The 27,673-nt window shown below is 48.0% G+C and overlaps 1 protein-coding gene across 2 annotated transcripts; it reads right to left on the bottom strand.

The window, feature by feature from the left end:
- Positions 1-962: 962 nt before the first annotated feature.
- LOC123143178 (uncharacterized) lies at positions 963-26,562 on the bottom strand. 2 transcript variants are annotated; one of them, XM_044562023.1, is made up of 3 exons: positions 26,513-26,562; positions 2,418-3,801; positions 963-1,347 (listed from the first exon to the last, which is right to left on the bottom strand). In XM_044562023.1, the coding sequence occupies exon 2, from the start codon at positions 3,723-3,725 to the stop codon at positions 3,042-3,044; it is 684 nt and encodes a 227-aa protein (XP_044417958.1). In that variant the 5' UTR covers positions 3,726-3,801; positions 26,513-26,562; the 3' UTR covers positions 963-1,347; positions 2,418-3,041. The 2 variants fall into 2 exon arrangements, with proteins under 2 accessions (XP_044417958.1, XP_044417957.1); XM_044562022.1 differs by lacking the exon at positions 26,513-26,562 and having other exon boundaries at positions 2,418-3,887.
- Between the last annotated feature and the right edge of the window lie 1,111 nt (positions 26,563-27,673).

Genomic DNA, 27,673 nt, shown 5'->3' with positions numbered 1-27,673 from the left:
TTCGCTCAACTCTGCTGTAAGTTCACCTTAGAAAAGATGCACTCATATATGGTATGTAGATGGGGTTTCTTTCTATATGAAATGGAGCCAGGGGCGATCCCCTGTTTATCAAAAAATATGGTATGTAGATGTGTAATACTTACTTCCTACTTGTCATGTGCACCATTTCTTCGCCAGCTGACTCAAACAAGTTGCCTGACCTCACCAGTCGACCCAAACTAGTGCAATTTGTCCTGCAGTTTTACCACTTGCACAAATTGTGCGTACCGAATTCATTTCGTATATAAGCTTGTGAAGCCCTCCTTTACCATGAAATATCGGACCCCCATGATCTCGGAACGTTTTCGATGTCCCAACATCTACTCCTTATCACTTGGATCTTTTGATTGTTATTAAGGGAAGCAGCGACTGTTCCTCAGGAACGCCACCAAAAGGCATGTTGTGAGAGACAGCGCAAAAATGTACCATTCAAAGAACACGAAAATACCTCGCTGATCGCTCAGAGAAGACAAGTAGACAACCAAGCTGGATACATCACACCTGCACTCCGAGCCCATTCATCTCTTCTCAGCAGATTCAGGTGGCAGGCATGCATACAGCAAGATCATAGTTAGTTTGAAGTCTGACAGTCCACATTGACATACTTCATCACATTTTCTTAAACATACTGATCCTTTACTTACCTTATTTGGCAAATGCACCTATCGTAGTTCGATCAAAGGCACACAATAATAAACTCCAACCATATATAAAAAGGAGAAAAATCTGAGATGAAGAAGTCCTGTTCCTAATCTGCAATGCGGATTGAAATAGATAGCCAGAAAAAAGTCACGGCAGAAATCTAGTCACCTTAGAGGTCATTATCTCATCTCTAGGCTTACTTTTTTCTTCTTCTGCGGTGACATTGGAAATTCTGAAATGACTGTAAACAAAATAGAGTATATCAACAGTGCAGGTCTGACTTCTAGTAGATCGTCGTGTCTCCTTAATTCCAAATAAGTACCTCACAAGCTCCATTCCACAACTTCTTACAAGGTCTTAGTTCAACTAATGATTCCATAAACTAAACACCATCAATGCTCTCGCTGACAAACAAACACAACAATCAATGTTGGATTAAGGAACACAAGATAAAATACTACAGGTTCTCCCCTTCAGGATGACCATATTACAGACCAACTTGAAATACATCGCAAGAAGACCAAAAAACACTCGGCACCATCTTCAATACTCAAACACATCAGCCGGACCTCCAGCATTAGCATCAGCACTATTCTGACCAAGCTGACTATGTGCTTGAGCACTGCAGCGCAAGCCTTGTTCCAACATCTCCTCATGTGCAATCTCCTGCCCAATATCTAAAAATTAGGAGTATTCAAGTTGCAGATATTCAAAAGCTTGGGGGCAAACAGGAAGGAAATGACAGGCAACATTCAGAAGAAACATGGGAAGAAGCACAACACAAAGGAAATCAACCTTCTAAATTCTTTTTACCCATGGTCCAATTGGTTTATCGACCTCAAAGTCTCAAACACTCGCTTTTATGCGTTAACCAGAGTAGTTAGCAGTCCGAGTTGAAATACATAGCAGGAAAAAATAAATGTAGTGAATCCAAAAAGAACTTGAAAGTTTTGAAGAAACAATGGCTTTCTGTTGCAAGACTTCATAAGTTACCTAGTAGTTACCTAATTTCCCACTCAAGGAAAAGAAGTACTTAGAGACCTCAGTAGCAACACTCAACAACCTGTGTGTGCTCTGTCATCCTACGAAAACTCATTTTTCTGCAATTGTGCCTTCATTGAAGGACCAAGACAGAGGCACATGCCTTCTAAACAACGATTTCAAATCAAGCTGTTTGTAAGCACAAGCGGACAAACTGTTCTTGCTATTTTAATGGCAAGTCCATGGAGCAAAAGCATATTCAAGCTAGATTTTGCTCACATCATATACAAGTGTGCATCTTTAACTGTAACAATGACTCGGCCTCTTATTTGCTACCTTCTAATGGCAAGTTATGCAGGTTTATGTCAAATCAACATCATGAGATAAATTTATAGTTGTAAAGGTGACAAAAAGAAGATCTCTCCGCCTCCTTATATCTATTAAAAGAAAGGACAAGATAACACATGCTTGACTTGGAACAATAAAAACGGTGATCTGGATTTAAACTTGTAATATCATCAATTAGCTTGATCACAAAAACATTTATCCGAATCAATGCCATCTGGTGTTCTTTTAATGATTCCATGAGGCCTCCAAAATGCTACTTATAGTGTGGATGATGTTTAGTTTTATTTGTCCATCATATGGCAATTAGAACAGGCAAACGCATATATCACAATTATGCTCATTGGCTTGGTTAATTTTGCCACAATCGCAGAAAAAGTAACAGCTACCAAAATGTAAACAAGGATTACCGATCAGAATAATGAACTATGAAGCAGCACTCGATATTGTTGGGGACGATAGCAATGATGGTGGGAAGTTGCTATATACATATGGCATGGGTTTGCCAGGTGTTGCAAACACCTTCTCAAGCTGGAATGTCTTGATGTCCAGCGCGAAAGTGCCTTTACCGAGCGATGAGCTTCCTGAATGAAACAAGAGCAAGTGCCTCCCTGTTGAATTTGTGAAACTGTACCAACAAGAATCCAGTCGGATTGTCTTCTCCAACCGCCACTGGCTGGAACTCCCACCATTGTTTTGCCTAATCAGATAACTGATGTGAGATGTGAGATGTGGAAGCACAAACATCCCAGTGATGCCTTCCCCTGCCTCCACAATGGCTATATCCACAGATTCTACTCTTGCTTCAGGTGGGAGGTCAGCAACTGAGAACTCCATTGTCCGGGTGTCAAGCACAAGCAACTTTTCGGTGCACTCTGTCACCCCGTAGAAGCAGCCATATGCGTACCGGAGGTAGGAGAAGAAAGCCAAAGAAAACTCAGCAGTCCATGGTGTCCATGGACCAGCTCGCCATTGTCCCGTACTGGAAGAGAAGACAAAAGCGGTATGCTTATCTCCGGATTTCGCAATCAAGATCACTGTGAATGATGTCTCTTCTGCGGCCTCCTCCTGCACTTTAAGGAAGCACTGCAGTTTACGAGGAACCCACACCACTTTTTTTTTCTTTTTCTTTTTTTTCGAGTGAGGAACCCACTCCTCGACTGAAGGGATTGGGGGAAGCAGGAGGTACCGCCGGTATAAGGGGTCACACACCACCAGGGGACGATTATGGCAGCTAGAGGGAGATCTCTTGAGGAGGACGCGGCCATCGCGGACGTCCAGGATCTTCCAGTCGCGGGCGGGGCGGGCAGGAAGGAGAAGGAGAAGTCGGCGGCGAGGGCGACGGCGCTGGCTGCGGACGCGAAAGGAGAAGGCGGGATCACGGGGAAGAAATCTCGGTATCCGTTAAGAAACCCGAGGACGGGTGGGGCGTGGAGCTTGCGGAGGCGCCGGAGGAAGTAGCGGTCGGCGATGAGGCCTCGGAAGGAGACGCAGGCGAGGGAGGCGCGGACCAGATCGGCTAGGATGGGCCGCCGGAGGAAGATCTCCGCCACGAGCTCGTCGGGGATCTCCGCCACGAGCTCGTCGGGGATCTCCTGGACGCCGTGGCGCCGTGGAAGCAGACGAGCACGGCGCTTCTTGCGCCGGTGCTCGGGGACGGCCGGTTCCGGGCGAGGGTGGGCGCTGGCCTGGCCATGGTCCGCCGCGCCGCCGCCCATCCTGATACGATCCTCAACTCCCTCTGCTCGATCGAATATCAGTTCATCACATATCTGGGTACAATTGATGAATTTGGTAGCAGCAAGAAAGGGGATCGGGAATTGAGAGCCAGGGGATGGGAAGGGGATAACGCCACAGGCGGCCGGTTCAGGGTTCCGTTCTTTCTTGCCCTTCCACTCCACACACACAAGCTTATATAGCTAGGTCACTTGCTCCAACTTGGGCCATTGTAACGACTGTTGGGCCTCCTCTCCCGCCTGGGCCGTCCTTGTACTGTTTCCTGATGAGCAGGCCGGTGCCGGGCAGTAGTAAGGCCCGTGACATTTCCTCCCCCTTTAGCCTGAGCTTGCTCCCAAGCCAGGGCTCGCGGAAAACGCGCCTGCAGGGGAATGACATCCTCCCACGACGACAGAGAGTCGGGGAACCCAGACCACTTCACCAGCGCCTGCTCCACTTGACGCGCCCCGCGCTGCACTGTCCGCCGATCCAGAAGCTTCTCAGGGACTTGAAACGGAAGCAGGTCTTCGTCAAGCGTGGGCAGCTCCGGTAGAATTGTTGTTGTAGGAGGAACCGCCGCGCGTAGCTGGGAGACGTGGACCACAGGGTGAATCTTAGCCTGCTCAGGCAAGGCCAACTTATAAGCCACCTCGCCGACACGTTGCAGAACCTGAAACGGACCAAAATAGCGAAAGGCGAGTTTATGGTTAGCGCGAGCAGCCACCGAGGACTGGGCATAGGGCTGCAACTTCAAGTAGACCCAGTCCTGCACTACAAAGGTCCTGTCCGAACGGTGGCGATCCGCCTTATCCTTCATCCACTGTCGGGCCCGATTCAAGTGTTGGCGTAGACAAGCCAACATGGTGGCGCGCTCCTGGATCCATTCAGCCAAATCTGGCATGGCTGCATCTGCTATGTTGGAGATCCCAAAGAACCGTGGCTTGTGTCCATACAACACCTCAAACGGAGTGGATTTGAGAGTAGAATGGTACGAGGTATTATACCAAAACTCAGCCAGAGAGATCCAGTCAACCCACTTACTTGGGCAATTGTGCACGAAGCAACGAAGGTACAGCTCCATGCATTGGTTTACTCGCTCCGTGGTTTCGTCCGTTTGAGGGTGCCTTGCTGAGGAGATGTTCAAGGTGATGTGTGCCAGCTTGCACAGCTCTTGCCAAATCTTGCTGGTGAAGATTCGATCACGGTCCGACACCATTGCATCCGGAGGACCATGCAATTTGAACACATTATTCATGTAGGCTTTGGCTACTTGAAGGGAGGAGAAGGGGTGCCGCAGAGGTATAAAATGAGCATGACGAGTGAGCTTGTCCACCACCACCAGAATAGAGTTAAACCCCTTGGATGTTGGTAACCCTTCCACAAAATCCAGTGTGACCATCTCCCATGCTTGCTTTGGAACAAGCAACGGCTGAAGTAAACCTGGATACTTGACATGCTCTGGTTTGGCTTGCTTGCAAATGGCACACGCTGCTACATACGCCTTCACTGTCTGCTTCATCTGGGGCCAAGAAAAGTGCTGTTTAAGGCGACTGTAAGTAGCCTGGACACCCGAGTGTCCTCCGATCGCTCCAGAATGGAGTTCGGCCAACACCTGTTGCTGCACCACCGGATTGTTCCCAATCCACACGCGTCCTTTGTAACGGATGAGTCCTCCATGCACTTGAAATGAGCCATTGGTTGCTGTTGGAACTGACGCTGCTGCTGATATCTTGGTGCATTGAGGGTCTTGAGTGTAGCTGCGCTTCACATCCTCCAACCAGCGAGGAACACAAACCGAGATCGCACAAACAGCAGCTTCTGGGCGACGGGACAAGGCATCATCCGCTTGATTGAGAGCTCCTTTCCGGTATTCAATGCGGTAGTTCAGCCCAAGAAGCTTGGTCAAGGCCTTTTGCTGCCACGGAGTAGTCAACCGTTGCTCGTCCAGACAGGACAGACTGTGATGATTAGTGCGGATCACAAACTCCGAGGTTTGCAAATAGGAACGCCAACGCTCGACGGCCATGAGTACAGCCAAGCTCTCTTTTTCATAGGTAGAGAGTGTACGAAGCCGTGGACCAAGAGTTTGGCTTAGGAACGCAAGCGGGTGCTGGTCCTGCATCAACACAGCCCCAATGCCCTTGTCCGAGGCATCCGTCTCCACCACGAAGGGCTTGGAGAAATTTGGCAATGCCAAAACGGGAGCTGAGGTTAAGGCTCTTTTCAAGGCTCCGAACGACTCCTCATGAGCGGATGTCCAACGAAAAACCACTCCCTTCTTGAGCAACTCAGTTAACGGACGACTGATCAGACCAAAGTGACGCACAAACTTTCTGTAGTACCCTGCCAATCCGAGGAACTGGCGCACTTCTTTCGCCGATTGCGGAGTCGGCCACTGCTGCACCTTGTCAATATTAGTGGGGTCAGTTTGCACCCCTTCGGCGCTAATGACATGCCCCAAGTACCTCAATCGATCGCTCGCAAATGTGCACTTGCTCATTTTGACTTTCATTTGGTTCTCCTTCAGAGTTTGAAATACCGACCGTAAGAGGGCCACGTGCTCTTCCAAAGTTTTGTTGTGAACCAAGATGTCGTCTATGAAGACGAGCACCCCTTTCCGTAGGTAAGGAGAAAACATTGTGTTCATCCCGGTCTGAAACGTTGCCGGACCACCGGTCACTCCATACGGCATGACCTTGAACTCAAAGTGACCATGGTGGGTTTGGAAGGCAGTTTTTGCTTCATCCGAAGGTCTCATCCGAATTTGATGGTACCCTGACCGTAGGTCCAAACTAGTGAACCATTTTGATCCATGCAGCTCATCTAACAACTCGTCGATCACCGGCAGGGGATAGCAATTCTTCACTGTGATTGCATTCAAGTGCCGGAAATCAATACAAAAACGCCATTCTCCATCCTTCTTCTGCACTAACAACACCGGCGACGAGAACGGACTGCGGCTGATCTGAATGATCCCTTGAGCCAACATGTCAGCCACTTGGGCCTCAATCTCATCCTTTTGCGCCGGGCTGTACCGGTAAGGCCTGATGTTGATAGGGATCGCTCCTGGCAGCAGGTCAATGGCGTGGTCGAAGGAACGGTGAGGAGGTAATCCGCGTGGTTCCTCAAACAGTTCCGAGAACTCCGCAAGCAATTCTTGGACTACAGCCGGTATACTTGATGAATCACCCTCTGGCTTCACCGAACAGAGTTGTACTAAGGCAAACACTGCCTCTTGAGCCTGCAGTAGTTGCAACTGAACCGTAGAGATGCTCGGGCATTTGTGTGCGTCCGCAGACACTCCTTGTAGTTGAATAAACTGCCCCTGATGCTGAAAAATCATGCTCTTGGCACCCCAATCGATGTTCATCAATCCACGAGATTCCAACCAATCCATCCCAAGTATCATATCATAGCTGCCCAATGGAAACAATTTGAGAGTTGACTGGAAGACATGTCCTTGGATGTGGTACTCACACCCTTGTACCTCAGTATTGCAAACTGTCACAGCCCCATCGGCAACCCTCACCCGCAGTGGCTTGGACATGGCCTGCACCTCTGGCCAATCCTTGGCAATTTCTGAATTAATGAAGCTATGCGATGAACCAGAATCCACCAGCATCAATAGAGACTTCCCTTGTAAGGTTCCCAACATACGGAAGGCCCTGGGCGACTGTTGGGTAACGTAGCAGAAATTCAAAATTTTCTACGCATCACCAAGATCAATCTATGGAGTAATCTAGCAACGAGGGGAAGAGGAGTGCATCTACATACCATTGTAGATCGCGATGCGGAAGCGTTGCAAGAACGCGGATGAAGGAGTCGTACTCGTAGCGATTCAGATCGCGGTTGATTCCGATCTAAGCACCGAAGAACAGTGCCTCCGCGTTCAACACACGTGCAGCCCGGTGACGTCTCCCACGCCTTGATCCAGCAAGGAGAGAGGGAGAGGTTGGGGAAGACTCCGTCCAGCAGCAGCACGATGGCGTGGTGGTGATGGAGGAGCGTGGCAATCCTGCAGGGCTTCGCCAAGCACCGCGGGAGAGGAGGAGGGAGAGGGGTAGGGCTGCGCCAAAAGAGAGGTGTTCTCCTGTCTTTGCAGCCCCAAATACCTCAAGTATATATAGGGGAAGGGGAGGGGCTGCGCCCCCATCTAGGGTTCCCTCCCCAGGGGTGGCGGCAGCCCCCAAAACCCATCTAGGGTGCGGCCAAGGGGAAAAGAGAGGGGGGCGCACCTAGGGTGGGCCTTAAGGCCCATCTGGACCTAAGGTTTGCCCCCTCCCACTCTCCCTGCGCCTTGGGCCTTGGTGGGGGGGGGCGCACCAGCCCACCTGGAGCTGGTCCCCTCCCACACTTAGCCCACGCAGGCTTCTGGGGCTGGTGGCCCCACCTGGTGGACCCCCGGGACCCTCCCGGTGGTCCCGGTACATTACCGATAGCACCCAAAACTTTTCCGGTGACCAAAACAGGACTTCCCATATATAGATCTTTACCTCCGGACCATTCCGGAACTCCTCATGACGTCCGGGATCTCATCCGGGACTCCTAACAACATTCGGTAACCACGTATATCTATTCCCTATAACCCTAGCATCATCGAACCTTAAGTGTGTAGACCCTACGGGTTCGGGAACCATGCAGACATGACCGAGACGTTCTCCGGTCAATAACCAACAGCGGGATCTGGATACCCATGTTGGCTCCCACATGTTCCACGATGATCTCATCGGATGAACCACGATGTCGGGGATTCAATCAATCCCGTATACAATTCCCTTTGTCTATCGGTATGTTACTTGCCCGAGATTCGATCGTCGGTATCCCTATACCTTGTTCAATCTCGTTACCGGCAAGTCTCTTTACTCGTTCCGTAACTCACATCATCCCGTGATCAACTCCTTGGTCACATTGTGCACATTATGATGATGTCCTATCGAGTGGGCCCAGAGATACCTCTCCGTTTACACGGAGTGACAAATCTCAGTCTCGATTCGTGCCAACCCAACAGACACTTTCGGAGATACCTGTAGTGCACCTTTATATGTTGGGAATCGTAGCATAATTTTAAAATTTTCCTACGCTCACCAAGATGCATCTATGGAGTCTACTAGCAACGAGGGGAAAGGAGTGCATCTACATACCCTTGTAGATCGCGAGCGGAAGCGTTCCAATGAACGTGGATGACGGAGTCGTACTCGCCGTGATCCAAATCACCGATGACCGAGTGCCGAACGGACGGCACCTCCGCGTTCAACACACGTACGGTGCAGCGACGTCTCTCCTTCTTGATCCATCAAGGGGAAGGAGAGGTTGATGGAGATCCAGCAGCACGACGGCGTGGTGGTGGATGTAGCGGGTCTCCGGCAGGGCTTCGCCGAGCTTCTGCGAGAGAGAGAGAGAGAGGTGTTGCAGGGGAGGAGGGAGGCGCCCAAGGTTGTAGGTTGCTGCCCTCCCTCCCCCTTTATATAGGCCCCCTGGGGGGGGCGCCGGCCCTGGAGATGGATCTCCAAGGGGGGGGGCGGCGGCCAAAGGGGGGAAGGGGTTGCCTTGCCCCCCAAGGCAAGGGGGAAGCTCCCCCCTAGGGTTCCCAACCCTAGGCGCATGGGGGAGGCCCAGGGGGGCGCCCAGCCCACTAGGGCTGGTTCCCTTCCACTTTCAGCCCATGGGGCCCTCCGGGATAGGTGGCCCCACCCGGTGGACCCCCGGGACCCTTCCGGTGGTCCCGGTACAATACCGGTAACCCCCGAAACTTTCCCGGTGGCCGAAACTTGACTTCCTATATATAATTCTTCACCTCCGGACCATTCCGGAACCTCTCGTGACGTCCGGGATCTCATCCGGGACTCCGAACAACTTTCGGGTTTCCGCATACATATATCTCTACAACCCTAGCGTCACCGAACCTTAAGTGTGTAGACCCTACGGGTTCGGGAGACATGCAGACATGACCGAGACGCCTCTCCGGTCAATAACCAACAGCGGGATCTGGATACCCATGTTGGCTCCCACATGTTCCACGATGATCTCATCGGATGAACCACGGTGTCGAGGATTCAATCAATCCCGTATGCAATTCCCTTTGTCAATCGGTATGTTACTTGCCCGAGATTCGATCGTCGGTATCCCAATACCTTGTTCAATCTCGTTACCGGCAAGTCTCTTTACTCGTACCGCAATGCATGATCCCGTGACTAACGCCTTAGTCACATTGAGCTCATTATGATGATGCATTACCGAGTGGGCCCAGAGATACCTCTCCGTCACACGGAGTGACAAATCCCAGTCTCGATCCGTGCCAACCCAACAGACACTTTCGGAGATACCCGTAGTGCACCTTTATAGTCACCCAGTTACGTTGTGACGTTTGGCACACCCAAAGCACTCCTACGGTATCCGGGAGTTGCACGATCTCATGGTCTAAGGAAAAGATACTTGACATTGGAAAAGCTCTAGCAAACGAAACTACACGATCTTTTATGCTATGCTTAGGATTGGGTCTTGTCCATCACATCATTCTCCTAATGATGTGATCCCGTTATCAATGACATCCAATGTCCATAGTCAGGAAACCATGACTATCTGTTGATCAACGAGCTAGTCAACTAGAGGCTTACTAGGGACACGTTGTGGTCTATGTATTCACACATGTATTACGATTTCCGGACAATACAATTATAGCATGAATAATAGACAATTACCATGAACAAAGAAATATAATAATAACCATTTATTATTGCCTCTAGGGCATATTTCCAACAGTCTCCCACTTGCACTAGAGTCAATAATCTAGTTACATTGTGATGAATCGAACACCCATTGCGTCCTGGTGTTGATCATGTTTTGCCCTAGGGAGAGGTTTAGTCAACGGATCTGCTACATTCAGGTCCGTATGTACTTTACAAATATCTATGTCTCCATTTTGAACACTTTCACGAATGGAGTTGAAGCGACGCTTGATATGCCTGGTCTTCCTGTGAAACCTGGGCTCCTTCGCAAGGGCAATAGCTCCAGTGTTGTCACAGAAGAGAGTCATCGGGCCCGACGCATTGGGAATCACCCCTAGGTCGGTAATGAACTCCTTCATCCAGACTGCTTCCTGTGCTGCCTCCGAGGCTGCCATGTACTCCGCTTCACATGTAGATCCCGCCACGACGCTTTGCTTGCAACTGCACCAGCTTACTGCTCCTCCATTCAAAATATACACGTATCCGGTCTGTGACTTCGAGTCATCCAGATCTGTGTCGAAGCTAGCGTCGACGTAACCCTTTACGACGAGCTCTTCGTCACCTCCATAAACGAGAAACATATCCTTAGTCCTCTTCAGGTACTTCAGGATATTCTTGACCGCTGTCCAGTGTTCCATGCCGGGATTACTTTGGTACCTTCCTACCAAACTTACGGCAAGGTTTACATCAGGTCTGGTACACAGCATGGCATACATAATAGACCCTATGGCCGAGGCATAGGGGATGACACTCATCTTTTCTATATCTTCTGCCGTGGTCGGGCATTGAGCCGTGCTCAATTGCACACCTTGCAATACAGGCAAGAACCCCTTCTTGGACTGATCCATATTGAACTTCTTCAATATCTTGTCAAGGTATGTACTCTGTGAAAGACCAATGAGGCGTCTTGATCTATCTCTATAGATCTTGATGCCTAATATATAAGCAGCTTCTCCAAGGTCCTTCATTGAAAAACACTTATTCAAATAGGCCTTTATACTTTCCAAGAATTCTATATCATTTCCCATCAATAGTATGTCATCCACATATAATATGAGAAATGCTACAGAGCTCCCACTCACTTTCTTGTAAACACAGGCTTCTCCATAAGTCTGTGTAAACCCAAACGCTTTGATCATCTCATCAAAGCGAATGTTCCAACTCCGAGATGCTTGCACCAGCCCATAGATTGAGCGCTGGAGCTTGCATACTTTGTTAGCATTCTTAGGATCGACAAAACCTTCCGGCTGCATCATATACAACTCTTCCTTAAGGAAGCCGTTAAGGAATGCCGTTTTGACGTCCATCTGCCATATCTCATAATCATAGTATGCGGCAATTGCTAACATGATTCGGACGGACTTCAGCTTCGCTACGGGTGAGAAAGTCTCATCGTAGTCAACCCCTTGAACTTGTCGATAACCCTTAGCGACAAGTCGAGCTTTGTAGATGGTCACATTACCATCTGCGTCCGTCTTCTTCTTAAAGATCCATTTGTTTTCTATGGCTCGCCGCTCATCGGGCAAGTCAGTCAAAGTCCATACTTTGTTTTCATACATGGATTCTATCTCGGATTTCATGGCTTCTAGCCATTTGTCGGAATCCGGGCCCGCCATCGCTTCTTCATAGTTCGAAGGTTCACCGTTGTCTAACAACATGATTTCCAGGACAGGGTTGCCGTACCACTCTGGTGCGGAACGTGTCCTTGTGGACCTACGAAGTTCAGTAACTTGATCTGAAGCTTCATGATCATCATCATTAACTTCCTCCCCAGTCGGTGTAGGCACCACAGGAACATTTTCCCGCGCTGCGCTACTTTCCGGTTCGGAAGGGGTGACTATCACCTCATCAAGTTCCACTTTCCTCCCACTCAATTCTTTCGAGAGAAACTCCTTCTCTAGAAAGGACCCGTTCTTGGCAACGAAGATCTTGCCTTCGGATCTGAGGTAGAAGGTATACCCAATAGTTTCCTTAGGGTATCCTATGAAGACGCATTTTTCCGACTTGGGTTCGAGCTTTTCAGGTTGAAGTTTCTTGACATAAGCATCGCATCCCCAAACTTTTAGAAACGACAGCTTAGGTTTCTTCCCAAACCATAATTCATACGGTGTCGTCTCAACGGATTTCGACGGAGCCCTATTTAAAGTGAATGCGGCAGTCTCTAAAGCATAGCCCCAAAATGAGAGCGGTAAATCGGTAAGAGACATCATAGATCGCACCATATCCAATAGAGTGCGATTACGACGTTCGGACACACCATTTCTCTGAGGTGTTCCAGGCGGCGTGAGTTGTGAAACTATTCCACATTTCCTTAAGTGTGTACCAAATTCGTGACTTAAATATTCTCCACCACGATCTGATCGTAAGAATTTTATTTTCCTGTCACGTTGATTCTCAACCTCACTCTGAAATTCCTTGAACTTTTCAAAGGTTTCAGACTTGTGTTTCATTAGGTAGACATACCCATATCTACTTAAATCATCAGTGAGAGTGAGAACATAACGATATCCTCCGCGAGCCTCAACACTCATTGGACCACACACATCGGTATGTATGATTTCCAATAAGTTGGTTGCTCGCTCCATTGTTCCGGAGAACGGAGTCTTGGTCATCTTACCCATGAGGCATGGTTCGCACGTGTCAAATGATTCGTAATCAAGAGACTCCAAAAGTCCATCTGCATGGAGCTTCTTCATGCGCTTGACACCAATGTGACCAAGGCGGCAGTGCCACAAGTATGTGGGACTATCGTTATCAACTTTACATCTTTTGGTATTCACACTATGAACATGTGTAACATCACGTTCGAGATTCATCAAAAATAAACCATTGACCAGCGGGGCATGACCATAAAACATATCTCTCAAATAAATAGAACAACCATTATTCTCGGATTTAAATGAGTAGCCATCTCGAATTAAACGAGATCCAGATACAATGTTCATGCTCAAAGCTGGCACTAAATAACAATTATTGAGGTTTAAAACTAATCCCGTGGGTAGATGCAGAGGTAGCGTGCCGACGGCGATCACATCGACCTTGGAACCATTCCCGACGCGCATCGTCACCTCGTCCTTCGCCAGTCTCCGTTTATTCCGTAGTTCCTGTTTTGAGTTACAAATATGAGCAACCGCACCGGTATCAAATACCCAGGAGCTACTACGAGTACTGGTAAGGTACACATCAATTACATGTATATCACATATACCTTTGGTGTTGCCGGCCTTCTTCTTGTCCGCTAAGTATTTGGGGCAGTTCCGCTTCCAGTGACCACTTCCCTTGCAATAAAAGCACTCAGTCTCGGGCTTGGGTCCATTCTTTGACTTCTTCCCAGTAACTGGTTTACCGGGCGCGGCAACTCCCTTGCCGTCCTTCTTGAAGTTCTTCTTACCCTTGCCCTTCTTGAACTTAGTGGTTTTATTCACCATCAACACTTGATGTTCTTTTCTGATCTCCCCTCCGCTGATTTCAGCATTGAATATACCTCAGGAATGGTCTTTTCCATCCCCTGCATATTGTAGTTCATCACAAAGCTCTTGTAGCTTGGTGGAAGCGACTGGAGGATTCTGTCAATGACCGCGTCATCCGGGAGATTAACTCCCAGCTGAGACAAGCGGTTGTGCAACCCAGACATTCTGAGTATGTGCTCACTAACAGAACTGTTCTCCTCCATTTTACAGCTGAAGAACTTGTCGGAGACATCATATCTCTCGACCCGGGCATGAGCTTGAAAAACCAGTTTCAGCTCCTCGAACATCTCATATGCTCCATGTTTCTCAAAACGCTTTTGGAGACCCGGTTCTAAGCTGTAAAGCATGCCGCACTGAACGAGGGAGTAATCATCAGCACGCTGCTGCCAAGCGTTCATAACGTCTTGGTTCTCTGGGATTGGTGCATCACCTAGCGGTGCTTCTAAGACATAATCTTTCTTGGCTACTATGAGGATGAGCCTCAGGTTCCGGACCCAGTCCGTATAGTTGCTGCCATCATCTTTCAGCTTGGTTTTCTCTAGGAACGCGTTGAAATTGAGGACAACGTTGGCCATTTGATCTACAAGACATAGTGTAAAGATTTTAGACTAAGTTCATGATAATTAAGTTCATCTAATCAAATTATTTAATGAACTCCCACTCAGATAGACATCCCTCTAGTCATCTAAGTGAAACATGATCCGAGTTTAACTAGGCCGTGTCCGATCATCACGTGAGACGGACTAGTCAAGATCGGTGAACATCTCCATGTTGATCGTATCTTCTATACGACTCATGCTCGACCTTTCGGTCCTCCGTGTTCCGAGGCCATGTCTGTACATGCTAGGCTCGTCAAGTCAACCTAAGTGTATTGCGTGTGTTCCGAGGCCATGTCTGTACATGCTAGGCTCGTCAACACCCGTTGTATTCGAACGTTAGAATCTATCACACCCGATCATCACGTGGTGCTTCGAAACAACGAACCTTCGCAACGGTGCACAGTTAGGGTGAACACTTTCTTGAAATTATTATAAGGGATCATCTTACTTACTACCGTCGTTCTAAGCAAATAAGATGCAAAAACATGATAAACATCACATGCAATCAAATAGTGACATGATATGGCCAATATCATTATGCTCCTTTGATCTCCATCTTCGGGGCACCATGATCATCTTCGTCACCGGCATGACACCATGATCTCCATCATCATGATCTCCATCATTGTGTCTTCATGAAGTCGTCACGCCAACGATTACTTCTACTTCTATGGCTAACGCGTTTAGCAACAAAGTAAAGTAATTTACATGGCGTTATTCAATGACACGCAGGTCATACAAAATAATAAAGACAACTCCTATGGCTCCTGCCGGTTGTCATACTCATCGACATGCAAGTCGTGATTCCTATTACAAGAATATGATCAATCTCATACATCACATATATCATTCATCACATCTTCTGGCCATATCACATCACATAGCACTTGCTGCAAAAACAAGTTAGACGTCCTCTAATTGTTGTTGCAAGTTTTTACGTGGTTTGTAGGTTTCTAGCAAGAACGTTTTCTTACCTACGTATGACCACAACGTGATTTGCCAATTTCTATTTACCCTTCATAAGGACCCTTTTCATCGAATCCGTTCCGACTAAAGTAGGAGAGACAGACACCCGCTAGCCACCTTATGCAACTAGTGCATGTCAGTCGGTGGAACCTGTCTCACGTAAGCGTACGTGTAAGGTCGGTCCGGGCCGCTTCATCCTACAATGCCGCCGAAACAAGAAAACGACTAGTAGCGGCAAGAAGAATTGGCAAACTCAACGCCCACAACTGCTTTGTGTTCTACTCGTGCATAGTAACTACGCATAGGCCTGGCTCATGATGCCACTGTTGGGAATCGTAGCATAATTTTAAAATTTTCCTACGCTCACCAAGATGCATCTATGGAGTCTACTAGCAACGAGGGGAAAGGAGTGCATCTACATACCCTTGTAGATCGCGAGCGGAAGCGTTCCAATGAACGTGGATGACGGAGTCGTACTCGCCGTGATCCAAATCACCGATGACCGAGTGCCGAACGGACGGCACCTCCGCGTTCAACACACGTACGGTGCAGCGACGTCTCCTCCTTCTTGATCCAGCAAGGGGGAAGGAGAGGTTGATGGAGATCCAGCAGCACGACGGCGTGGTGGTGGATGTAGCGGGTCTCCGGCAGGGCTTCGCCGAGCTTCTGCGAGAGAGAGAGAGAGGTGTTGCAGGGGAGGAGGGAGGCGCCCAAGGCTGTAGGTTGCTGCCCTCCCTCCCCCCTTTATATAGGCCCCCTGGGGGGGGCGCCGGCCCTGGAGATGGATCTCCAAGGGGGGGGGGCGGCGGCCAAAGGGGGGAAGGGGTTGCCTTGCCCCCCAAGGCAAGGGGGAAGCTCCCCCCCTAGGGTTCCCAACCCTAGGCGCATGGGGGGAGGCCCATGGGGGGGCGCCCAGCCCACTAGGGGCTGGTTCCCTTCCACTTTCAGCCCACGGGGCCCTCCGGGATAGGTGGCCCCACCCGGTGGACCCCCGGGACCCTTCCGGTGGTCCCGGTACAATACCGGTAACCCCCGAAACTTTCCCGGTGGCCGAAACTGGACTTCCTATATATAATTCTTCACCTCCGGACCATTCCGGAACCTCTCGTGACGTCCGGGATCTCATCCGGGACTCCGAACAACTTTCGGGTTTCCGCATACATATATCTCTACAACCCTAGCGTCACCGAACCTTAAGTGTGTAGACCCTACGGGTTCGGGAGACATGCAGACATGACCGAGACGCCTCTCCGGTCAATAACCAACAGCGGGATCTGGATACCCATGTTGGCTCCCACATGTTCCACGATGATCTCATCGGATGAACCACGGTGTCGAGGATTCAATCAATCCCGTATGCAATTCCCTTTGTCAATCGGTATGTTACTTGCCCGAGATTCGATCGTCGGTATCCCAATACCTTGTTCAATCTCGTTACCGGCAAGTCTCTTTACTCGTACCGCAATGCATGATCCCGTGACTAACGCCTTAGTCACATTGAGCTCATTATGATGATGCATTACCGAGTGGGCCCAGAGATACCTCTCCGTCACACGGAGTGACAAATCCCAGTCTCGATCCGTGCCAACCCAACAGACACTTTCGGAGATACCCGTAGTGCACCTTTATAGTCACCCAGTTACGTTGTGACGTTTGGCACACCCAAAGCACTCCTACGGTATCCGGGAGTTGCACGATCTCATGGTCTAAGGAAAAGATACTTGACATTGGAAAAGCTCTAGCAAACGAAACTACACGATCTTTTATGCTATGCTTAGGATTGGGTCTTGTCCATCACATCATTCTCCTAATGATGTGATCCCGTTATCAATGACATCCAATGTCCATAGTCAGGAAACCATGACTATCTGTTGATCAACGAGCTAGTCAACTAGAGGCTTACTAGGGACACATTGTGGTCTATGTATTCACACATGTATTACGATTTCCGGACAATACAATTATAGCATGAATAATAGACAATTACCATGAACAAAGAAATATAATAATAACCATTTATTATTGCTTCTAGGGCATATTTCCAACATTATAGCCACCCAGTTACGTTGTGACGTTTGGTACATCCAAAGCATTCCTACGGTATCCGGGAGTTGCACAATCTCATGGTCTAAGGAAATGATACTTGACATTAGAAAAGCTCTGAGCAAATGAACTACATGATCTTGTGCTAGGCTTAGGATTGGGTCTTGTCCATCACATCATTCTCCTAATGATGTGATCCCGTTATCAACGACATCCAATGTCCATGGTCAGGAAACCGTAACCATCTATTGATCAACGAGCTAGTCAACTAGAGGCTTACTAGGGACATGGTGTTGTCTATGTATCCACACATGTATCTGAGTTTCCTATCAATACAATTCTAGCATGGATAATAAACAATTATCATGAACAAGGAAATATAATAATAACCTATTTATTATTGCCTCTAGGGCATATTTCCAACAGTCTCCCACTTGCACTAGAGTCAATAATCTAGTTCACATCACCATGTGATTAACACTCACAGGTCACATCACCATGTGACCAACATCCAAAGAGTTTACTAGAGTCAACAATCTAGTTCACATCACTATGTGATTAACACTCAATGAGTTCTGGTTTGATCATGTTATGCTTGTGAGAGAGGTTATTAGTCAACGGGTCTGAACCTTTCAGATCCGTGTGTGCTTTACGAATATCTATGTCATCTTGTGGATGCTACCACGCGCTACTTGGAGCCATTTCAAATAACTGCTCTACTATACGAATCCGGTTTACTACTCAGAGTCATCCGGATTAGTGTCAAAGTTCGCATCGACGTAACCCTTTACGACGAACTCCTTTTCACCTCCATAATCGAGAAAATTCCTTAGTCCACTAGATACTAAGGATAAGTTCGACCGCTGTCATGTGATCCATTCCCGGATCACTATTGTACCCCTTGACCAACTCATGGCAAGGCACACTTCATGTGCGGTACACAGCATAGCATACTGTAGAGCCTACGTCTAAAGCATAGGGGACGACCTTCGTCCTTTCTCTCTCTTCTGCTGTGGTCAGGTCTTGAGTCTTACTCAATACTCACACCTTGTAACACAGCCAAGAACTCCTTCTTTGCTGATCTATTTTGAACTCTTTCAAAATCATGTCAAGGTGTGCGTTCTTTGAAAGTATCATCAGGCGTCTTGATCTATCTCTATAGATCTTGATGCCCAATGTAAGCAGCTTAATCCAGGTCTTCCTTTGAAAAACTCCTTTCAAACAACCCTTTATGCTTTCCAGAAATTTTACATCATTTCGGATCAACAATATGTCATTCACATATACTTATCAGAAATGTTGTAGCGCTCCCACTCACTTTATTGTAAATACAAGTTTCTAACAAACTTTGTATAAACCCAAAAACTTTGATCACTCCATCAAAGCGTATATTCTGACTCCCGAGATGCTTGCTCTAGTCCATGGAAGGATCGCTGGAGCTAGCATACCTTTTAGCATCCTTAGGATCGACCAAACCTTTCTGATTGTATCACATACAACCTTTCCTTACGAAAACTGGTAAGGAAACTTGTTTTGACATCCATCTGCCAAATTTCACAAATGCAGCTGATGCTAACATGATTCCGACGGACTTAAGCATCGCTACGGATGAGAAAACCTCATCGTAGTCAACTCTTTGAAATTGTGAAAATACTCTTTGCCACAAGTCGAGCTTCATAGACGGTAACATTACCGTCCACGTCCGTCTTCTTCTTAAAGATCCATTTATCTCAATGGCTTGCCGATCATTGGGCAAGTTCACCAAAGTCCATGCTTTGTTCTGATACATGGATCCTATCTCGGATTTCATGGCTTCTAACCATTTGTCGGAATATGGGCCCACCATCGCTTCTCCATAGCTCGTAGGTTCATTGTTGTCTAGCAACATGACTTCCAAGACAGGATCACACATTACTCTGAAGTAGTACGCATCCTCGTCGTCCTACGAGGTTTGGTAGTGACCTGATCCGAAGTTTCATGATCACTATCATAAGCTTCCACTTCAATTGGTGTAGGTGCCACAGGAACAACTTCCTGTGCCCTGCTACACACTAGTTGAAGTGACGGTTCAATAACCTTATCAAGTCTCCACCATCCTCCCACTCAATTCTTTCGAGAGAAACTTTTCCTCGAGAAAGGACTCGTTTCTAGAAGCAATTACTTTTGCTTCCAGATCTAAAATAGGAGGTATACCCAACTGTTCTGGGTATTCTATGAAGATGCATTTATCCGCTTTGGGTTCGAGCTTATCAGCCTGAAACTTTTCACATAAGCATCGCAACCCCAAACTTTTAAGAAACGATAACTTAGGTTTCTCTAAACGGTGTCGTCTCAACGGAATTGCGTGGTGCCCCTTTAAAGTGAATAAGGTTATCTCTAATGCCTAACCCATAAACGATAGTGGTAATTCGATAAGAGACATCATGGTATGCACCATATCCAATAGGGTGCAGTTATGATGTTCGGACACACCATCACACTGTGGTGTTCCAGGCGGTATTAATTGTGAAACACTTTCCACAATGTCTTAATTGTGTGCCAAACTCGTAACTCAGATATCTCTAGACATTTTATCCTCTTGTCACGACGATCTTCAACTTCACTCTGAAATTACTTGAACCTTTCAATAATTCAGACTTGTGTTTCATCAAGTAAATATTCTCAGCATCTACTCAAATCATCTATGAAGTAAGAACATATCGATATCCACTGCGTGCCTCAGCACTCATTGGACTGCACACATCAAATGTATTACTTCCAACAAGTTGCTCTCTTGTTCCATCTTACTGAAAACGAGGCCTTTCAGTCATCTTGCCCATGATTTGCATGTCTCAAGTGATTCAAAATCAAGTGAGTCCAAACGATCCATCTGCATGGAGTTTCTTCATGCATATATACCAATAGACATGGTTCGCATGTCTCAATCTTTTCAAAAACGAGTGAGTCCAAAGATCCATCAACATGGAGCTTCTTCATGCGTTTTTATCCCAATATAACTCAAATAGCAGTGCCACAAGTATGTGGTACTATCATTACTATCTTATATCTTTTGGCATGAACATGTGTATCACTACGATCGAGATTCAATAAACCATTTATTTTAGGTGCAAGACCATTGAAGGTATTATTCAAATAAAAAGAGTAACCATTATTCTTTTTAACTGAATAACCGTATTGTGATAAACATAATCCAATCGCAAACACCAAATAAAAATTATTTAGGTTTAACACCAATCTCGATGGTAGAGGGAGCATGCGATGCTTGATCACATCAACCTTGGAAACACTTCCAACACATATCGTCATTTCCCCTTTAGCTAGTCTCCATTTATTCCGCAGCTTTTATTTCGAGTTACTAACACTTAGCAACCGAACCGGTATCTAATACCCTGGTGCTGCTAGGAGTACTAGTAAAGTACACATTCATATAATGTATATCCAATATACTTCTATCGACCTTGCCTGCCTTGTCATCTACCAAGTATCTAGGGTAGCTCTGCTTCAGTGACCGTTCCCCTCATTACAGAAGCACTTAGTCTAGGGTTTGGGTTCAACCTTGGGATTCTTCACTAGAGCAGCAAATGATTTGCTGTTTCATGAAGTATCCCTTTTGCCCTTGCCCTTCTAGAAACTAGTGGTTTTACTAACCATCAACAATTGATGCTCCTTCTTGATTTCTACTTTTGCGGTGTCAAACATCGCAAGTTTCTCAAGGATCATCATATCTATCCCTGATATGTTATAGTTCATCACGAAGCTCTAATAGCTTGGTGGCAGTGACTATGGAGAACCATCACTATCTCATCTGGAAGATTAACTCCCACTCGATTCAAGCGATTGTGGTACTCAGACAATCTGAGCACATGCTCAACGATTGAGCTTTTCTCCCTTAGTTTGCAGGCTTAAGAAACTTGTCAGAGGTCTCATACCTCTTGACGTGGGCACTAGTCTGAAATCCCAATTTCAGTCTTCGGAACATCTCATATGTTCTGCGACGTTTCAAAAAACGTCTTTGGTGCCACAATTCTAAACCGTTAGCATTACGCACTGAACTATCACGTAGTCATCAAAACGTGTATGTCAGATGTTTCGCAACATCTACAGACGACGCTGAGGTTCAGCACACCGAGCGGTGCATTAAGGACATAAGCCTTCTGTGCAGCAATGAGGACAATCCTCAGTTTACGGACCCAGTCCGCATAATTGCTACTATCAACTTTCAACTAAATTTTCTCTAGGAACATATCTTAACAGTAGAACTAAAGCGTAAGCTATGACATAATTTGCAAAGACCTTTTGACTATGTTCATGATAATTAAGTTCATCTAATTATTTAATGAACTCCCACTCAGATAGACATCCCTCTAGTCATCTAAGTGATACATGATCCGAGTCAAACTAGGCCGTGTCCGATCATCACGTGAGACGGACTAGTCATCATCGGTGAACATCTCCATGTTGATCGCATCTACTATACGACTCATGTTCGACCTTTCGGTCTCTTGTGTTCCGAGGCCATGTCTGTACATGCTAGGCTCGTCAAGTCAACCTAAGTGTTTTGCATGTGTTCCGAGGCCATGTCTGTACATGCTAGGCTCGTCAACACCCGTTGTATTCGAACGTTAGAATCTATCACACCCGATCATCACGTGGTGCTTCGAAACAACGAACCTTCGCAATGGTGCACAGTTAGGGGGAACACGTCTCTTGAAATTTTAGTGAGGGATCATCTTATTTATGCTACCGTCGTTCTAAGCAAATAAGATGTAAACATGACAAACATCACATGCAAATCATAAAGTGACATGATATGGCCAATATCATCTTACGCCTTTGATCTCCATCTTCGAGGCGCGACATGATCACCTTCGTCACCGGCATGACACCATGATCTCCATCATCGTGTCTTTATGAAGTTGTCTCGCCAACTATTACTTCTACTACTATGGCTAACGGTTAGAAATAAAGTAAAGTAATTACATGGCGTTTTCATTGACAAGCAGGTCATACAATAAATTAAGACAACTCTTATGGCTCCTGCCGGTTGTCATACTCATCGACATGCAAGTCGTGATTCCTATTACAAGAACATGATCAATCTCATACAGCACATATATCATTCATCACATCCTTTTGGCCATATCACATCACATAGCATACCCTGCAAAAACAAGTTAGACGTCCTCTAATTGTTGTTGCATGTTTTACGTGGCTGCTATGGGATTCTAGCAAGAACGTTTCTTACCTACGCAAAAGCCACAACGTGATATGCCAATTTCTATTTACCCTTCATAAGGACCCTTTTCATCGAATCCGATCCGACTAAAGTGGGAGAGACAGACACCCGCTAGCCACCTTATGCAACTAGTGCATGTCAGTCGGTGGAACCTGTCTCACGTAAGAGTACGTGTAAGGTCGGTCCGGGCCGCTTCATCCCACGATGCCGCCGAATCAAGATAAGACTAGTAACGGCAAGTAAATTGACAAAATCGACGCCCACAACTACTTTGTGTTCTACTCGTGCGTAGAAACTACGCATAGACCTAGCTCATGATGCCACTGTTGGGTAACGTAGCAGAAATTCAAAATTTTCTACGCATCACCAAGATCAATCTATGGAGTAATCTAGCAACGAGGGGAAGGGGAGTGCATCTACATACCATTGTAGATTGCGATGTGGAAGCGTTGCAAGAACGCGGATGAAGGAGTCATACTCGTAGCGATTCAGATCGCGGTTGATTCCGATCTAAGCACCGAAGAACAGTGCCTCCGCGTTCAACACACGTGCAGCCCGGTGACGTCTCCCACGCCTTGATCCAGCAAGGAGAGAGGGAGAGGTTGGGGAAGACTCTGTCCAGCAGCAGCACGACGGCGTGGTGGTGATGGAGGAGCGTGGCAATCCTGCAGGGCTTCGCCAAGCACCGCGGGAGAGGAGGAGGGAGAGGGGTAGGGCTGCGCCAAAAGAGAGGTGTTCTCCTGTCTTTGCAGCCCCAAATACCTCAAGTATATATAGGGGAAGGGGAGGGGCTGCGCCCCCATCTAGGGTTCCCTCCCCAGGGGTGGCGGCAGCCCCCAAAACCCATCTAGGGTGCGGCCAAGGGGAAAAGAGAGGGGGCGCACCTAGGGTGGGCCTTAAGGCCCATCTGGACCTAGGGTTTGCCCCCTCCCACTCTCCCTGCGCCTTGGGCCTTGGTGGGGGGGGGGGCGCACCAGCCCACCTGGAGCTGGTCCCCTCCCACACTTAGCCCACGCAGGCTTCTGGGGCTGGTGGCCCCACCTGGTGGACCCCCGGGACCCTCCCGGTGGTCCCGGTACATTACCGATAGCACCCGAAACTTTTCCGGTGACCAAAACAGGACTTCCCATATATAAATCTTTACCTCCGGACCATTCCGGAACTCCTGGTGACGTCCGGGATCTCATCCGGGACTCCGAACAACATTCGGTAACCACGTATATCTATTCCCTATAACCCTAGCATCATCGAACCTTAAGTGTGTAGACCCTACGGGTTCGGGAACCATGCAGACATGACCGAGACGTTCTCCGGTCAATAACCAATAGCGGGATCTGGATACCCATGTTGTCTCCCACATGTTCCACGATGATCTCATCGGATGAACCACGATGTCGGGGATTCAATCAATCCCGTATACAATTCCCTTTGTCTATCGGTATGTTACTTGCCCGAGATTCGATCGTCGGTATCCTGATACCTTGTTCAATCTCGTTACCGGCAAGTCTCTTTACTCGTTCCGTAACTCACATCATCCCGTGATCAACTCCTTGGTCACATTGTGCACATTATGATGATGTCCTACCGAGTGGGCCCAGAGATACCTCTCCGTTTACACGGAGTGACAAATCCCAGTCTCGATTCGTGCCAACCCAACAGACACTTTTGGAGATACCTGTAGTGCACCTTTATAGCCACCCAGTTACATTGTGATGTTTGGTACACCCAAAGCATTCCTACAGTATCCGGGAGTTGCACAATCTCATGGTCTAAGGAAATGATGCTTGACATTAGAAAAGCTCTGAGCAAACGAACTACACGATCTTGTGCTAGGCTTAGGATTGGGTCTTGTCCATCACATCATTCTCCTAATGATGTGATCCCGTTATCAACGACATCCAATGTCCATGGTCAGGAAACCGTAACCATCTATTGATCAACGAGCTAGTCAACTAGAGGCTTACTAGGGACATGGTGTTGTCTATGTATCCACACATGTATCTGAGTTTCCTATCAATACAATTCTAGCATGGATAATAAACAATTATCATGAACAAGGAAATATAATAATAACCTATTTATTATTGCCTCTAGGGCATATTTCCAACAGCGACTCCGTTCCTGAAGTAGCCGCAGTCGAGAGCAAACAAAGGTCCTCTTCCTCTGAATTGTCTTGTGACGCTGCTGATTCCGGCGACGCGGGCACGGTGAGCATGCCCACGAGCTCCTCCACAACATGCAGTGGCACTGTGGCAGCACAGGTGTGCCCTTGCCCCCATCGCTCACCGCAAGTAAAGCATAGACCACGCGCTCTCCGGTACGCGCGCAGGGTCTTGAGCTTGTCATCCACCGATGGCGCACCAATAGCGATGCGAGCACTATCAGGACTACGCCGACCATCTGGCGGAGGTGTGCCTGGTGAAGTGGGCGCCCCTTTTTGCCCATTGGAGGAGGACGCCACCGTGACGGGCAGCGGGGGCCGCGCCGAGAAGCGCCCTGTGCGGGCCGTCGATGTCAGCCCACGAGCAGTCACCTGAGACTCCTGCTCCTGCCTCACCATCTCCATTGCTTCTTCCTGCAATTCAGCCAAAGCAACCGCAGTATCCAAATCCTTTGGGCGATGAAGCATAACAACAACTTTAATTTCAGAATGCAATCCATCTATGAAGTGAGTGGTAAAGAACAAGGGATCCCAACTACTGTGATGTGCTAGTAAGCTATGCATGGCAACATTAAACTGCTCCGCATATTCCAACACTGACCCCGACTGCTTCAGCTTAGAAAACTTCCTAAGTAACTGCTGAAACTCTGTGCGACCAAACTTCTCCAACACCGCAGTAACAAACTGATCCCAATTGTGGCTCCGGACATGTGCTTGCGACCACTCTAACCAGAGTGCCACCGCACCGGTGAAATTGACTACTGCAGTATCGATCCACACGGACGGATCTATGCCCCCAATGGGAAAACACGCTTCACAACGATTTTTCCACCCCGTGGGGTTGTCCCCGTCAAATTCAGGGCAGTCCACTCTAGAATTTCCACTACGCACCCCCAGGGATCCGCTAGCGCTACCCAACTCCAGAGGATTCGGAATGGGAATGTTTGGGAAGGGCGTGCGAAACGTACCATTGGCCGGGATCGGCGCTGGGAGGAGCCCCCCCCAAACGTCGAGGCCCGAGTAGGAGAAGGCTCGCGACGGCCTATTGGCCTGTGGTCGTCACCACTGGTAACTTGGTCGACGAGCGGCGCGACCACCGTTGGCGAGGGCAACGGTGCCGTCGCCGTGCTTGCCGCGTCCGCACCGAACGCGATCTTGGAAAGCTGCGTCCGGATGTCACTGAGGTCGTCCTGAAGTCGCCCAACCGCCGCATGAACGCCCGGGCGCCAGGCTGCGAGATCCTGGACGACTGGCTCAAGGGCAACAAGCGCCGGCTCCATCTTGGCGACCACCGGCTCCATCTTCTCGACGGACGGCGCCATCCGGTCCAGCGTCTGCTGGATCGAGAGGAGAGCCTTGGCGATGCCGCTCCGCTCCGCTGCTGCATCCTCCAACTGCTTCTGGACATCGAGCCCCGTCATGATCTCCTTGAGACTGCGAGTATGCGGCGCCAGATCGATCGCGCACGGGGAAGGAAAAATTTTGTGGTGGATTTTGGAGGCTCTGAATACCAGATGATACGATCCTCAACTCCCTCTGCTCGATCGAATATCAGTTCATCACATATCTGGGTACAATTGATGAATTTGGTAGCAGCAAGAAAGGGGATCGGGAATTGAGAGCCAGGGGATGGGAAGGGGATAACGCCATAGGCGGCCGGTTCAGGGTTCTGTTCTTTCTTGCCCTTCCACTCCACACACACAAGCTTATATAGCTAGGTCACTTGCTCCAACTTGGGCCATTGTAACGACTGTTGGGCCTCCTCTCCCGCCTGGGCCGTCCTTGTACTGTTTCCTGATGAGCAGGCCGGTGCCGGGCAGTAGTAAGGCCCGTGACACATCCTGCCGCCGGGGGACGAGGAGCTACCTCGGAAACCCTAGCGGACCACGGGAGTGAAGAGTGGGAATTTGGGGGAACAAGACGAGCGAGGTGTCCGATCTGGAGAATTGGTTTACCACGGGACGGGAGTATATGCATTTTTGTGTGGTCCGGCTTTTTTTGAACAAATATGAATCATCTCAGCTAAACAAAATGAATCGTCTATTTTTACGGCAAAAACATTGAAGGCCTACCTCGAAATGCTAAGCCTGATTCCAACGCAACCTGATAATATGAAGAGTGGTTATTTTCGTATCTAAAAAAATCAATTCCCAAATAAAATGATAAATTGTACTCCCTCCGTTCCTAAATATAAGTCTTTGTAGAAATTTCACCATGAACCACATACGGATGTATATAAATGCATTTTAGAGTGTAGAATCATTCATTATTTATTTTACTCCGTGTGTGGTCCATAGTGGAATTTCTCCAAAGACTTATATTTAGGAACGGAAGGAGTACTTGCCCAATCCCAGTACAAGGTTCAACTCAAATTTTTTTGTAAGAAGTGCTCCTACCACTCAAATTTGAGCAGTCAAAGCCTAGCCCTGGTAAAAAATAATCTGAGTGGCTTCTTCTTTTTGTTCATACCCATGCCAACTACATCATCAGTCTTTCTCTTTGGTGGCGCCCCAGAGCTCCCCGTTGTGAGGAATGGAGGCCCACGTCCTATCGCATCATCTCCACAAACCTCTAACGTCACCCTGCTGTAGTGACGCACGCCACCCCCACTCCGAGCTCCACCACGTCACGGCGACAAATGCTCACTCCCCCAGCCGACACCTATAAGCCATAAAACAACATTTTATACAGAGGAATCCCCTCCCCCCTTGGCCGGCCCATGCAGTAGCGACCTCCTATACTATGCTATA

The sequence above is a fragment of the Triticum aestivum genome, chromosome 6D (assembly GCF_018294505.1).
Source record: "Triticum aestivum cultivar Chinese Spring chromosome 6D, IWGSC CS RefSeq v2.1, whole genome shotgun sequence".
Lineage (NCBI taxonomy): Eukaryota > Viridiplantae > Streptophyta > Magnoliopsida > Poales > Poaceae > Triticum > Triticum aestivum.
Note: the sequence above shows the minus strand (reverse complement) of the source record. Positions and strands in the feature narration are given on the sequence as shown.